Source organism: Seriola dumerili, unplaced genomic scaffold (assembly GCF_002260705.1).
Source record: "Seriola dumerili isolate Sdu_G_001 unplaced genomic scaffold, Sdu_1.0 BDQW01000036.1, whole genome shotgun sequence".
NCBI lineage: Eukaryota > Metazoa > Chordata > Actinopteri > Carangiformes > Carangidae > Seriola > Seriola dumerili.
Window position 1 is genome coordinate 6,823 of NW_019174291.1, and position 15,760 is coordinate 22,582.

The window sequence follows — 15,760 nt, forward strand, 5'->3', positions numbered from 1 at the left end:
AACATGTGGGATTCATGTTATTTACAAATATACACGATTGATTGACTGACTGACTGACTGACTGACTAACTGACTAACTGATTGATTCACTGACTGATGATGATTGATTGATTGATTGGTTGATTGACTGACTGACTGACTGACTGATTGATTGATTGATTGATTGACTGACTGACTCACTGACTGAACTGACTGACTGACTCAATCTGACTGACTGACTGATTACTATGAAGACCGGTCTACAGAGCTGGATCTGATCTGGGACTGTGCCGGAGACGGAGGGGCCGGCTCCGTGTCAGATCTATCTACGTGGCCCTCGGAGCCGACGCCCTCCTCTGGAGACAGTGGGCCCGCTCTGCGTGCAGCATGGCCTTCTCCTCGTTCCTCCTCCTCGGAAGGAGAGACAGGGTTAGTAGAGTTTTTCTGTCAGTTGTATTTCAGTCTCACAGTCAGCTATCAAGGCTTTGGTTTATTAGCATTATTAGGATTCAGTTTCAGAGGTGTGTGTTCTGACAGCGGGGCTGAAGGTGATTAATTACATTTTACAAACACAAAACCCCAGTTACTCTGAATTATCTACAAAAAACTGAACTGACTTTTGACCACAGATAATCTTGTATTTAAGTATATATGTATATATGTGTGAATTTGCTCTTTTATTAAATCTCATCCTCAGTGTTTATTTGTTGTATAGTGAGTTACAGTAGGAGGAGATTCTTTTGCTATACTGATTTAATTTGGTACTAATTATAGAAAAAATACAGATCAAGTCTGAGCCAGCGAATTAAAATTCATTTCTGTTTTGAGTTTATGTGCAGTTGGGATTGCTTGAAAGAAGTAAATATTAATCCACTATTCATTTGTCAATTGGATATTCATATTATAGTTGTTTGATTGACTGTAGATAAATTTCACATACAATTCATTTAATTAATTTTATGTATAATATAAGTAAAATAAAGATCATGTGTCTGTTTTAAGTATAATTAGAACCAGATTACTCGGCTCTTTCCAGGAAACTTTCCAGGAAATTATTAAGAAAATGTAAAGAAAAGAAAATCATAAAATAAAGCCTCAGAGCTGTTCCTGTCAAACAATGACTGTGTGTTTGTCTGTGCATGTTCACTGACTGTACCATGGTGCTGTCCTCCAGAGCCTGCATGATAGCCGCCACCACCAGGTTCACCAGCACAAACTGGACCATGACCCGAAGGTGGTAAGAAGAGCGGAGAGACCCAGGACAGGTAGCCAAGCAGGAAACGCTGCCGGGCGAACACTCTCTCAAGGTGTCCTAGAGAGACACAGAGCGAGAATCAGAGAGGAAGAGGAGCGGCACACAGACTGAAATCTTCTCTGTTTAGTTACCAGCATTCTGAATAATCAGACCATTAGAAACGTAATAAAAAAACAGAAAAAATAAAGAAAAGAATGTAGAGAATACACAATATTCCCATCTGGATCGGACACAAATTATTCAAATGAAACTTTATTCATGCGTCTGTAACTTACAATGAAGTTTGAAGAAGAATAATAAAACTAAAACACTCCTGTCCTATAATTAGAACAAAACTATGAACAGAACTGTGACTGCAGAAAATAAATAGAAAAAGACTCGAAAATCACAGAGTGTAATGTAAGAGGTGCCAGAGTTTCTTTAACAGTGAAATGGAGACTTCCCATGAAACCTCATGTCGTGAAGATTCATCCACTGACCTCATGCTGTTCACTAAAACAAAACTTTTTAAAACAACCTGCACGTCGTCCTATCAAATCACACTATAGAGGAATCGCTCTCTCACTGGCTGAAACAACCTGACACCTACGACACAGGTGTTTGTGTCCAGGTATAAATCAACACACCAATATTAGACTGAACAAACTGTGTTTTGAATTTGATCACATATGTCTAGGGTATAAGTTCAGTTGTTGTGTCTTATCCCTTACATACTTTTGGACGTGACTGCTCTCTCAGTGGGTAGCTGGACGTGTGTGCATGTATGAGTGTGTGTGTGTGTGTGCATGTATGAGTGTGTGCGTACTTTCAAAATCCCGCTCCAGTTGTCTCCGGTGCACACCTGGTAGAGTGTGAGCAGGGCCAGTCCAAAGTGCTTGAAGTTGAAGTACCGATGTAAACCCAGGCACGGGTGATCGTCGCTGCATTCTGATCAACACATGTACACATCAGACACACACACAGTGTTTTTGTCTTTCTGCACTGTGGACAATAAAAATCCTTCAGAGATGTGTTTGACTCAGCAGATAAAAGTTTATTCATCCCAAAATTGAAATGTGCAAACAGCATCAGCTTCAGATTCAACAGTTTAGAGACAGAACAGAGCTCCACACAGGTGAGCAAAGATGGGATCTGTTTGTGTGTGTGTGTGTGTGTGTGTGTGTGTGTGTGTGTGTGTGTGTGTGAGACTGACCTAGGCTGCCAAAGAGCTCCACTCCCAAAACGGCGTAGATGAAAAAGAAGAACATAAAGAGCAGGCAGATATTTCCAACCTGGAACCAAAGAAACTCATGGACTCAGCAAAACAAAAGCATTCACACTCACTTTACATTTGTAATGAATCAACCCCACACTGTGTGTGTGTGTGTGTGTGTGTGTGTGTGTGTGTTTTTACCTGTGACAGCGTTTTGATGATGGTTGTCAGGAGGACTCGGATCTTCTTGGCCTTTAGCACTGAAGAGAGACACAGGAACTGTTCACACCCAACACTCACACACACTTCAGAACTAATACGATTTCAGTTTGTCGTGTGTGTGTGTGTGTCTGTGTGTGTGTGTGTGTGTGTGTGTGTATGTGTGTGTGTCTGTGTGTCTGTGTGTCTGTGTGTGCTTGTACCTTGTGCAAGTCTTAGTGCTCTAGTGACTCTAAGGATGCTGGGATTGATAGGAACTGTGTTCATCATTTTCATCCTGAGAATGATGCTGATGATAGAGACGAAGACCACAATGATGTCCAACAGATTCCACCTACACACACACACACACGCACACACACACAAGTCATGGTAACAATACCTAATACACAAAAGCGAATAAAGAAGTTGAATTCTGGCTAATTGTAGCGTGTTACCTGTTAGTTATGAATCTCCACACGCCAAAGGCCACAAGCTTCAACAGGACTTCAATGATCAGGAAGGCAGTTAACACGTAGTAGGACCTCTCTATCAGATTCTCTATGTACTGAACACACAGACAAACACAGGTTTAACTCTGTGCCCTCACAGAGTCCATGCTCAGTCAGTGTTTGAATATCCTCTACACAGTGTCCATGTGTTAGTGTGTTAGTGTGTTAGTGTGTGTGTGTGTGTGTGCATTGTGCATTACCAGAGATTGACCATAATGTTCCAAAGCCATGAAGATGACACTGAGGACGATTGTGAGGTTCATGATGAGATCCAGGCCGTTGCTGACACACACACTGTGGATGAACTGACGGATGGGGGAGTAGCTGGTGTAATATGGCGCCTGCTCAACCTCCGTATCTGTGAACATGCACAAACACACAGAGATGCAGACATTCACAATTGATAATTATGTATGTGTGTAAACTCAAACACATACATGATACATAGATGAGGAACTAACTCTTTCTCCTTACCCCTGACTTGTTCTGGCCGTGCCCTTCCTCCCTCCTCCTCTTGATCCCGTCTTTTTTGCTCCTGCTGACACTGGTGGAAGGTCTCCACCATCACGCCGATGAACATGTCGAGGAGAAGGAAGCTCATTATCATGAAGGTGATGAAGAACAACAGCATCCACTTGTTGTTGTTCCTCACAGGCTGAAAGTAGAAGAGAAGAGACCAAATTAAAATGACAGGACTGATTTGTTCCACTGCTGTTTGTAAAGCACAGTATAATGTAGAGCAATCCATCACTATGAACATCAGGCCTATCCATCCTTGCCTTACCATGTAGAAGCATAAACATACCTGTCGGTCTACTCCCACAGCATCCAGCCCATCATACATGATGTTGACCCAGCCGTCCTTTGAGTACATTACAAACAAGGCCATCAGAGCCTGGACGAGAAACAACAGACAGACAATAACTGCTCAGTCAACACTAGGGATGGCAATCGAGAACCGGATCCAGTTGAGAACCGGTTCCAACTGGTTCGATCCATCGACATCATTTGTCTTTATGCTTAACCATTCACTTATCAATGCCTTCCACTTAGTTCCGTGTGCCTTTCAAAACAATGACGACACGCTTTAGCGAGAGGCAGTCGAGGAGTCGAGGAAGTGTGGCTTAATTTGACACAAAATGATGCTAACAGTGCAACGTGCAATGTCTGTGGCACTAAGATTTCAAGCAATGGTGGAAACATCAGCAACATGCTGAAGCATTTGTCGACGCAGCACGGCACCTTCTGATTGGCTCACTGACCTGTTGTTACTAGAGCTCCAGAGAGAAGGCTGAGAGAGGAAATGTAAAACTACTTTGAGATGGATTTTGGTTCTTAAAATCACAAATATATCTTCTTAAGGATCAAAGACAAAGTTTCCGTTTGACTCCTCGCTCCTTGTTTCTACCTGCTTCATTTTGTACTGAGATCGATCGTGCTGTGCATTAATGTCCAAACCCCACGTCCCTCGGTGCATTACCTGAGGCAGGTTGTCAAAGTTGTACGTCTTTCGCACCCATCGGTAGTCGGCCGACAGACAGTCAGTCTTGCTGGTGATGTTTGTGATGTCCTCGCCCAGACAGTGGAAGAACTTCCCTTTGAACAGCTGCAGTGTTTGTGTGAGTTGAAGACAGAGTTTCTGTAGTTACTGTATTTTATTTCTCAGCTGCATGAAAGCTACAAGGCTGTTAAACTATGAACTATGAACACCAACACATTCTCAGCAGACAAAGGCTGTGTTGTTCATTTTAAAACGTCATTGTCAGTTGGGGTAAAAGACATCTACTGTATGTGTGTGTGCATGCCAACCTACCTGCACCCCAAGGATGCCGTAGAAAAAGAAGAAGGCGCAGCAAATGAGAACGATGTTTCCGATGGGTTTGACCGAGGCCATCAGAGCCTCCACAGCCAGCTTCAGTTTCGGGGCTCGCTTGATCACCCTGGAGCCCACACAGACATTTATTAAAACCAATGCACACACACACACACACTCACACAACTGACTGAGATATGAAACAGGAAATAAGATGGGATCTGTAAACACACACACACACAGATCATGAAGCTACACACAAATACAGGAGGTACCTCAGGGGGCGGAGCGTTCGCAGCAGACGTAAAACTTTGAGGAAGCCCAGACTTTTGTTTTTGCTCCTGCTGGCCAGAGAGACGATGATGTCGACAAAAGACAGAATCACCAATAAACCGTCCACATCGTTCCAGGAGGACCGGCAGTAGCTGTCCTTCCCATACACCAAACCCAGAGCTACAATCTGGTGTGAGAGCAACAACTCATCAATGCAAAATTAAAATATTATGAAAAATGTTTTTCTTAAAATCTTAGATCTTATCTAGCTACAAAATCTGTTTAAAGATGATCTAAAATTATAAACCTCAGTCCAAACTGATCTCAAGGTCAGGAAGTAACTGTAATCACCAGTAGGTATAATATGAATGTCATTTCACACTCACCATAGACCTCTGCAGTTAAAAAAACAAAAGCGGTGTTTACCTTGAAAAGCATCTCGACCAGGAAGACGGCAGAGAAAACGTAATTGGACAATTTCAGGATCTGTCGCTCCTGAAGGGCAGAGTGAGATTCATCTTAACCTGCGTGTGTTTGGTATTGTGCGTCATCAAACTTGTATTTTCCATGTCAACTCAAACATTTCATGTAGTATGAGTGTACTGTGAGGACACGTGCTGTGTGTGTGTGCATGCGTCTGTATTTATTGTACTATGTATGTGTCTGAGTGGATGGGCATGTGTGTGTGTTTGCTGACGGTGACTGCAGGTCACACGTGTGTCTCACCCTGCTCGTCGGGTTGATTCCAGGCCTCTCTATAGCAAGAGTGACGCAGCTCAGTAAAATGAAGAGCAGGATCACATAGTCGAATATCGGGTGAGAGATCACGCGTTGGCAGAAGATACGGAACCTGGACACAAACACACACAAGCAGCAACAGTGAAAACATGAGAGGAAAAGCAAGAAAATGAAAGACACAGTGAAAGAAAAGATTAAAAAATATTAAAATATTTCTGATGGTTCATCCTGAAGATCATGAGATTTTGCACCGATTGCCTAAAGCTGTCTATCATATGACAGGGTTTCAGCATCACCATCCTGTCAGCCAAAGTATGAAGAAATAACAGGATATAACAGTAAGTCTCAATAATATAAATGTATAAAAATGAATTCACCCGCATAAATGTCAGGATATTAATAAACAGATTGAAAAATAATAATTTGGCTAAGTTGTAGCTAAAATCAAAAAAGAAAAAGCAAGAAAAAATATTCAAGACCATTGTTAATGAAATGTAAGACTTTAACACCTTCTGAGGCTTTTTTCTCTGGCTGCACCAGCTCCTTACTAAGTTTTATGTGTGAAGTCCTGAGACTTACCTGTTCTGTGGAGAAAACAGGAAGAAGGACCAGTCCTCATGCTGTCTGCACCAGCGCAGCACTCTCCGGATCCAGCTCAAAGACATCTGCAGAGGTGAACAGTTACACATCTGTCAGTGAACCACCAGAGGTGTGGTGCACCAGCAAAATGTTGCTCAGAATAAAGGCAAAGTCATTTTTTTGTAAAATCCAAAATCAGCTTTGATCACATTTCTTGCTGCTGCATCATTGTGTGTAAAACCTTGTAAAATCCCAAACTCTTGCTCTTAGGAACTCACGTCATGGTCATTGGTATCTGTAGGTGCAGAGCTGATCACAGTGGGGCTGCCGGATCCACATGGAGGGAGAGGGCAGTCTTCATCGGGTCTAGAGGAACCCTGGAACAACATGAAGTGGAGGTAAACAGATTGATCACTATCTCAGACACCTCTCACTAGATTCTGAAACCAGAACATGGAAGCTGTGACTCTGAGGAACTTACATTTGTCTCGTGGTTTTCACTCAGTGAAGACTCGCTCTCAGAAGTCTGGCTGGATGAAGTGGAGCTGATGGAGTCTTCGTCATCTGAATCTGAGGAGTGCTAAAACAAATAGACATCAGCATAGGTGTGTATGCAAGTGTTTGAGTGTGCGTTCCTCAAAGACACGTTGTGTGTGTAAATTGTAAAACATCGAGCTCTTGGAGAAAAGTACAACAGAGGTCCTCACTATGGCCTGGAAGCTCTGGACAACTACGCCCATGAGAACGTTGAGGAGAACGTGTTTTCCGACCACGATGATGGCGAAAAAGTAGAAGAAGGTCCACTGGGAGGTGGCAGCCACGGCATTGTACAGCACCAGATTCCAGTCCTCCTCAGTCAGGATCTACATTGATAAATTTAATCAAAGAGAGCAAGACAGATTCATGCACAAACAGCATGATGATGGAATACAACGATGATGGCACGGATTAGGACGTCAAAAACTGACCTGAAACACAGTGACCATGGACCACAGTAGGGAGTCAAAATTCATCCGGTCCTTGATGGTGCTTCCGCTCTGGGTCTCGAAGGTAAATTTGCCACCAAACAGGCACATGCCTATCACACTGCACAGAAACCAGACACAATCACTTAAATGTGGTGATTATTATAGCATTAGAACAGCATTGTAACGGGACAGATATCCACAAACAGACACATGGGGAGGAAGGATTTAGTGCACGTGCCTGAAAATGATGGTGACAAACAGCAGCAGCTGGCAGAGCAGGGCTGCCTCCTTCATGGTCGCCTTCAGCACGAGCAGCTGTCTCTTCAGGTAAGGCAGGAAGTGAAGCAGCCGCACAAACCGCAGCATACGAAACGCACGCAGGACGGACAACCTGCCATCAGCTTTGGCAAATGTCTCCCACAAGCTGAAACCCAAAGAAAACAAACACATTTTAATATGCTCTATTAAATATTGTATCCATGGGTTTCATTTAGGATCATACTACCTGATGACAACGATGGCAAAATCAAAAATGTTGTTTTGGTCCTTGAAGTAGGCCCACTTGAGGGCAAGCAGCTTTACGATCAGCTCCACAACAAACACGAGAGTGAAGATGTTGTTACTGATCCGCAGCATCTCTGCCACCTGCTTAGGCTGGAGGAAGAGAGAGAGGGAGAGCAAGAGAGAGAGGGAGCAACAGGTCGCATGAGAACGTGGAAATGCAGAGAGGGAAGAGGGAGGCGTGAGAACATAAACAATCAATACAAAATAAGCAAGAAGGAAAAAACAGAAACACAGAGTAGTGAACTCCTCAGTTTACTATTCCCTTTACGTCGTGAATGAGACAGCAGCACTTTGCTCCTCACCTGCCCATGGTGTTCTATGGCCATGGCGAGAATACTGAAGAAGACGGCTAACATGATCACCCGGTCAAAGAGTTTGCTGTTGATCAACCTCAGAAGTTTTCTCCTCAATGGCTCCCAGGTATGTTTCTGGAAGACAGGGGGAGTCAGTTAGTGAGTCAAAGGCGCTGCTGCTGCTGCTGCTGCTGCTGATGGTGGTTTCTGCCAAACAAAAAAAAGAAGCTGTTGACTAGTCTCACCAGTATGCCACCGGTCTCACTCCTGCTGCATACGGGCTGCACCCTGTTACGACGTCTGTCGGTTGAAAGACAGGACGTGTTATTTATTGACAACAGTCCCCATAGGATCAGAGACAATCTAAAGGCATGTTTGATTTTAAACTTGGGTTAATGCTCATTTTCTCTGCCTGAAACTAGAAGCACTGTTAAACCGACACCAGAGGAAAACATTTACGTCTACTTTCATCCTAAGAACTGCACATATTCTGCTTGAGGGTTAGGGTATAAAATTATACCACCAGATATCACTGCAGACTACAAATCTGACCTGCACTTGTCTTAGTTGCAGATACAACCTTTATACTATCTGACCTGATGCAGCTGCAGGCGATGGTCCACAGCCAGCGGAGGAACTGGAGACACAGCTGCACGACAGGGTTGGCTCGCTGCTCTCTCTTCTGCCGCGTCATGCTCTCAGAGAACTGCGTGGCGATGACGATCGCGCACACGTTCATAATGATGAAGGAGCTCATCTGGTTGGGAAGGAAACATCTTTAGGGACACTGCACCAGCAACATGAGCACATAGTGAATATGACCAGCCTCAACAGAAAAATGATGACAGGGAGATAAAAAAGTTTGGAACTGTTTGATTTAGTGGCTGATTTCTTGGAGTAAGTCTTTCTGAAAGTTTGTTTTTCTTGTTGTTTGTGTTCCTTCAATCAAAACTATCCATTTTCTCCTGTTTCCTATTCTTCTTCTCTTTTTCATGCCCTCTCTCATGCATTTTCTAACTCTCTCCAACGCATCAAAAGACACGATAAACGTAGCTCACACCACACTTAGAGCTTTAAATAAAGGTTTTAGTAGAACTGCAGCTCAAACAATAACAATAAGAGCAACACAATACGTTTTTATACGTCATTTACCAATATTTTAATTAGGGCTTTAGTTCTCAGTATGTTTTTTTATGTAACCACGACTACCTGGCAGGTTTCATATTGTATATATTGCATAAACTACTCCTGTTTGTTACTGCAGCATAACATTTGAATCTACACTTAAGAGACATTTTTTTCTAATCCAAAAAAGCTGAGTTATTTAAAAAAAATCTGTAGCATGGCAGGATCATTGTGAACACTTAGTTTCATTGTTGTCAGGTTGTGGTTGGAGACTTGGGAACATGGTTAAACACTAATGTTGTTCACCAACAAAAACTAAGACAAGTTGCTACTTACAATGGTGACGAGCATGAAGAAGATGAAGCTCCAGAAGGAATGAGCATCCATGACAAAAAACAAGATGTCTGTCCAACCTTCCAGTGTGACAACCTGCAGGAGGAGGGAGGCAGAACGTGACATGGTCAACAACTAAACAGTGAATAAAAACTTCAATACTGCAGTATGTCCTAAAGAGTGATGACGGGTTCTCCAGCCAGAGGAAAGATAGACTCACCTATGATGATAACGCAGACAGAGATGATAGAAGATGACAGAGGACCACATCCTCACATGATGCCTGCCTTCTCTAAATTCAAACTGTTACCCCCATAACTGACTGTTACCCCCATCACTGACTGTTACCCCCGTCACTGACATAAACTGTCAAAGTACAGCTTCAATTTTAAATCCAACATCCGCATCTATTTCTGCACATGCTCTTACCTGGAATAAGACGATCAAGGCGTGGCCGATGTTATCGAAACTGGTGACTCCCATGTTGGGGTTGTGGTCCCCGGCGCGACAGATGTTATAGTATAAGTTCCAGTTCACACAGGCGTTAGCCGCGGCCCCAGGGACTAAGAACTTGTTTGCAGCTGAACTGTGGTTGGGAACAGCCAACGAACAGGTTTCCTCATCCCGGATGTAAGGCGGCACGTCATGGCAGCGGCGCATCCCGTTGCTGTGGTCATACGAACAAATGAACGGGCTCTCCTCATCATACTTGGACACATAGTATGGATTTAACGACCCGCTGGAGTTTCTGGACAGAGAAAGAATAACAGCTTATACACACAGCTGCACTGAAGACGTCATTACGTAGCCTTCACACTTCACATGAGCCTGTTACAGTGTCTTTTTGTACTGAGCCAAATTACAAACAGTGGATCGTATTAGTGACACTAATCCATTCCACAACAACTCTGGACCACACAGTCATTACTCCTGCTGTCCTCCAATTACCTCTGTTTTTAATACTAGTCCCCCTGCTGCCCTGGGGTCGGACGTCCCATCCATTTTATATGACCCCCTTTGATATCTCCAACATTTCAACAACTCCTGTTGTCATCATCACCAGAAATAACACCACCGACATAACACCAAACAAACTTATGGCGTGAATTTTAATCATGTCAGATCTATATGCTCACATAAACCACCATCTGCCAATTCTCCCTTTCAGAAAACTTTACCAGTGACCTTGAATATTAGCACTTTTATATGTAAGATCTCTTTTAAACAAGACATTTCTCATTGATGACTGGGTTTAGATAATAATATTGACTGCATGTTTTTAACTGAGACATGGAGTAACACAGATGGACCATTTGCCCTTGTTGAAGCATCACCATGAAACAATATTTTATACTCTTTCAGGAAAGGTTAAATAGGTGGTGGCACGGCAACCATCCACTCAGCCCCCCTTGGTTTTAAAGACATTATATTTGATCATTATTCATTCATTCATTATTATTGTTGTCTTAACTTTTATTGTTTTTATCACTTAGTGCTCTGTGTGTAAATGGGGGTGACTGGGGTCTCTGTGTGTGTGTGTGTGTGTGTGTGTGTGTGTGTGTGTGTGTGTGTGTGTGTGTGTGTGCGCGTGTGTTTGATGTGATGATTTTTATTGCTTCTATTCTGTTACTGTTTGTATAAAAAGTGCTATACGCTATACAAATAAAGTCTGATTGATTGATAGATAGATAGATAGATATGAAGACATACCACAACCTAATGCTCTAAAACAAGATGTAGTATTTGTTATTAATGTAGTTTTAATATATTAACTGATATCCTACAACTGCCTTATACTACATGGTATTTTCAGCATTTAATTGATGCTCTTATCCACAGAAATGTGAGTTAGTGTCTTGCTCAGCATTCTTTACACATTAAAAGCAGAAAGGTATCTGACTAACATCACATTATTGTGTTAAATATGTTCCTATAATTGGCTCTGAGGTCTTGAAGAAGTCAGTCACAACATACACAAATGCAATTAATAGCAGTAAAAAAAACTGCAGTTTTCTTACTCTGGGATGTCGACCTCAAGGAAGCAGCGGTTGCGCAGTTTCCCCGCCCACAGCTGAACTCCCACAATGGCAAAGATGAACATGACAAAGATGTACAGGACGAGAACGTTCACAAGCATCGGCAGGTGTCCAAGAGTATCATCACCATATCTTGCATACCTGCACAGGACAGGGAGACGACTCCATCAGAGGTGATTATTCTGACATATTGTCAGAATATGTACTGTATAAATATATATATACAGTATATATATACTGTATATATATTGAGATATATACCAGTTTAAAAAAAACATCAATTAAAAACAACATATAAATACAATTCACAAATAATGCCATCACAAAAATCAATTAAAACAGGTACAAACTGAAATTAAAAGGTTAGAGATTAAGAATCTAAAATGATCAAAGAGGTACCAACGGCTTTGTTTTTAAAGTGCTTTGTTAGACAGTTCAGGTGGAAGGTGCAAAGAAGCCAAAAGCAGATCTTCCAAGCTCAGTATGAACTCAAGGGACATGGAGCATAAGCTAGTCATTAGTCCTGGTCCAATGTGGTCCAGTGGACCAAACTAACATGGATGTTAGATAGATATGAAGGCAGTTTTTCAAGAAGAGCTTCGTAAATAAACAAATACACATGCAAATCTGGCCTCTCAGAGAGAGAAGACCTGTGAGCAGAGTGGTAACTGCATCAAGGAGCTTTAAAGTACCAGCCAAAGCCTGTATTAAACTGATTAAAAAAAGTTGCCTCAAACAACAGTTTTTCTGCAATGCAACAGGAAGCAGGAAGCCAATCTTTGCCTGAAATTTACTCACCAGATTTGATACATGATTCTTAAAGGATAACTTCTCATCAAATCCAAATGCCAAGATATTTGTACAGCATGACTCTTTCAATAATGGCGCCACTTTTAGTGGTGATGATGAGATTATCTGAATCAATATTTCTGGATTCTGGAGAAAAGCTTTCATTTGAGCATTTAACCCTAGCCCATTTTAAATTATCTCTCAGCCACTGCACAGGTCGGACGGCAGGAATGAAAACCATGGCAACACGTTTGAGGACCACTGAGGAGAATGAAAATTGTGTTCTCATCAAACACCACTTACTTGGGACTCTGCCTACGAGTCGCATCAGCCTGAGCGCATGACGGACCTGTATCTTGATACCTTGGGAAACCAGAAGATAATCCAGCACCCTGGAGGGATAGTTGCAGACAGAAAAGAGGAAAAAGTTTTTACTTTGTGTTCTTTAAATTATCAAAATAAAAAATATACACACATTTTAATCGTGAATATGAAGTCAATAAAACCAGCATGGGTCTTGTGGTTTAAAACCTTTTTGTGTAGGATGCTTACTCTAAAACATAGTAAAACACTTGGAGACAAAGGTGGGACCTGCTGTGACACACTGAGATATAAATATGATGTATTCCTAAGGTGACTGCTGCTGTTGTCTACCTGCAGACAAAAGCCAAAGCAGAGACAAGAGATTTGTGGGATACTCACTCTCCAAAGTAGATGAAGACATCAAACTTGTTCCAGTTGTTGCTAAGGTAACTTCCGTTGTAGCCAGAGAGTCCAGGGCTGCCACCTTGATGACCAGTTCCATTGAGAAGTAGACAAAACTGAAAAGATCCAGTAGTACCTGGGGACAAATGATAAAAAGATGTATAGTTAAACATACAGCACAGACAAATATACTGATTCTTACATGCTTTTAGTGGGAAAGGTTGTGTTTACTCGTCAATACAGATGGACATTTTTGAATTTTAAATGACCATGTTCTGAAGCCAAGAATTAAGATTGCACTGAAACACACGAGGCAAGTTAGAGTTAAATCCACACGTTATAATCTGAAAGCAGAATATGAAAATATTCCCTGATATAAAACAAGTATTTTACATGCAACCAAGACAGCCAAGCTGAACTTTAAGTCTAGTCTTCACATTAAAAATAAAATCTGTTAAAACATACAACAGTAGTCTACACCACATATCCAATGAGAGATTCACATTCCAGCAAAGGTTTTCCAGCCCACACCTCAATAACAGACACTGATGTAAACAACTACACTGTGTTGGAACGAAATGAAACTGTTGTTCAAACTAGGTCTTCATGACACAGTAACTGTACATGTCACAGCCAGTGTCACTTACAAGAGAGTGGGGGCTCACACTGACATGCATGTTGAAGCCCCTCTCCTCGCAGGGGTTGTACATGCCCAGAAACAACAGTTGAGCAGGATGACCAGTATGGAAGCATAATCCAGCCATGTGGAGGAAGTGGTTAAGGTCAAAGGTCACAGGATGACAGCATATTGATTCAATCATGTAATACATCAGGAGAAAATAGTGGATTACACAGTATAAGCAGCTAATGGGACTAATAATAGCTAAATTAATACAATATTATGATATTTTAATATGCGACAGCCACATTGATGAGAAAAAAGACACATTTAAAATTCATGGGGGGAAAGTCTACATGTTTTAAATCCTAAAGGATACACTGAGAAATATACACTGTGGTATGATACCTAGTTTAGAGATAATGCTATTATTATTACACATATTTAATTTTAACAGGTGTTAGACAAGGTTAGACTCACAGCAGTAAGAAAGGATATGGGCTGTAAGTCATTTCAGACACCACTTCCTGGGTCTTGTGGTTGTTTCAGGCAGAAGGCCACCACTGGGGCCAGGTCCGGGTAGGGTAGCTGCTCTCCCTCCATGTGGATGCAAACTTCCCTTTCCTCTGTGTAAAGGGAATGCCACCTCCCGCTGCCTACCCCTCTCTCCCTCATGGGGAGCCATGATGAGGTTCAAGCAGACGGTCTGGAGGGAGGACAAAAAGAATGAGAAGGGCAAAGATAAAATAACATACAGTATTAAGAGACAAGTGGTGGATTATTGTTAAGTAACTGGGATGTTTTCCTGCAAAGACATGTTGCTGTTTTGTCTCTAAAATGTGGGAAATATGGGAACCTATGGGAACCACAGGTTTCTTCCATTATACTGGCCTAAATTTTGTATAATATTGGGTCAAATAACAGTCTGCATGATGAGACACCACTGGGTGTATTTATATTATTTTATTAATGTATTTATTTACTGACATAGTAAGTAATCAGATCCATAGCTTGAATAAGAGTAACAAAGCTGCAATATAAAAATAATTTTAACTGCATTGAACATGTCAGAGGAGTAAAATTACATAAAGATTATAAGCAGAAATATTTATAATACAGAAATATTAGATATTAGATATTTAAGCACGCATTAATGAGTAAGTATCATGTTACGGTTTACCTGCGAAGGTGGAACTAACTTTAACTATTTCGTGTCTTGTATAATCAGTGACAGTGCATCCATCATGTTTTATAAAAGCATTGTAGATTTTTAGTACCTACAACTAGCTCTCGAATAAATAAAGTGGAGTAAAAAGTACTTGTTCCATTATTTTCCAGTGACATTTATTGTCGTTTTCACAGGGAAACACGTTATTAGCTCGGCCGACGCTAACGTTAGGTTACACGTTAGTCCCCGAGTTTGTGTAGCTGAAAGAGCTACTTAAAGCATATTAGGCGGTTTTACCACTGCTGTAAACTAGCTGGTAATGTTAGCCTTTGCTATGTTAGCTTGTTAAAGAAAAACATGAGGCGTCTCCAGGCTGCTATACAAAAATAAAACTCCACACACTCGGCTAAAATTGTTTCCACGTATAAAAGGTTGTTCAGGTTAATGACACCTGTCAGTTTAGCTAAATGATAACTTTAGCTGTGACTAGCTACCGAGCTAACATAAGTTTGCTGATATTTAAAACATAACAGACTTGTGTTGAAGTCAGGTAAACATTTGAAAGTAAATACACTCTACAACTTGCATGGAAAAATATTATTGAATGTTTAAAAATATATA

General features: G+C 41.5%; 1 protein-coding gene across 1 annotated transcript in view; it reads right to left on the reverse strand.

The window, feature by feature from the left end:
- Positions 1–243: 243 nt before the first annotated feature.
- LOC111216922 (voltage-dependent T-type calcium channel subunit alpha-1H-like) overlaps positions 244–15,760 on the reverse strand; it is a gene marked incomplete at its 3' end in the record, with an annotated part of 21,997 nt that continues 6,480 nt past the window's right edge. Inside the window, exons 5-32 of the mRNA XM_022738577.1 lie at positions 10,252–10,570; positions 9,826–9,918; positions 8,961–9,121; positions 8,610–8,664; positions 8,374–8,499; positions 8,013–8,161; positions 7,746–7,931; positions 7,508–7,625; positions 7,247–7,402; positions 7,021–7,119; positions 6,818–6,916; positions 6,540–6,625; positions 5,949–6,072; positions 5,649–5,717; positions 5,225–5,409; positions 4,950–5,076; positions 4,617–4,742; positions 3,942–4,031; positions 3,594–3,791; positions 3,337–3,486; positions 3,083–3,192; positions 2,849–2,979; positions 2,731–2,739; positions 2,628–2,686; positions 2,427–2,505; positions 2,040–2,161; positions 1,136–1,291; positions 244–390 (exon numbers count right to left, since the gene is read on the reverse strand). Of these exons, the coding sequence (XP_022594298.1) occupies positions 244–390; positions 1,136–1,291; positions 2,040–2,161; positions 2,427–2,505; positions 2,628–2,686; positions 2,731–2,739; positions 2,849–2,979; positions 3,083–3,192; positions 3,337–3,486; positions 3,594–3,791; positions 3,942–4,031; positions 4,617–4,742; positions 4,950–5,076; positions 5,225–5,409; positions 5,649–5,717; positions 5,949–6,072; positions 6,540–6,625; positions 6,818–6,916; positions 7,021–7,119; positions 7,247–7,402; positions 7,508–7,625; positions 7,746–7,931; positions 8,013–8,161; positions 8,374–8,499; positions 8,610–8,664; positions 8,961–9,121; positions 9,826–9,918; positions 10,252–10,570 (3,529 nt within the window). The remainder of the gene's footprint in view (positions 391–1,135; positions 1,292–2,039; positions 2,162–2,426; positions 2,506–2,627; positions 2,687–2,730; positions 2,740–2,848; positions 2,980–3,082; positions 3,193–3,336; positions 3,487–3,593; positions 3,792–3,941; positions 4,032–4,616; positions 4,743–4,949; positions 5,077–5,224; positions 5,410–5,648; positions 5,718–5,948; positions 6,073–6,539; positions 6,626–6,817; positions 6,917–7,020; positions 7,120–7,246; positions 7,403–7,507; positions 7,626–7,745; positions 7,932–8,012; positions 8,162–8,373; positions 8,500–8,609; positions 8,665–8,960; positions 9,122–9,825; positions 9,919–10,251; positions 10,571–15,760) is intronic.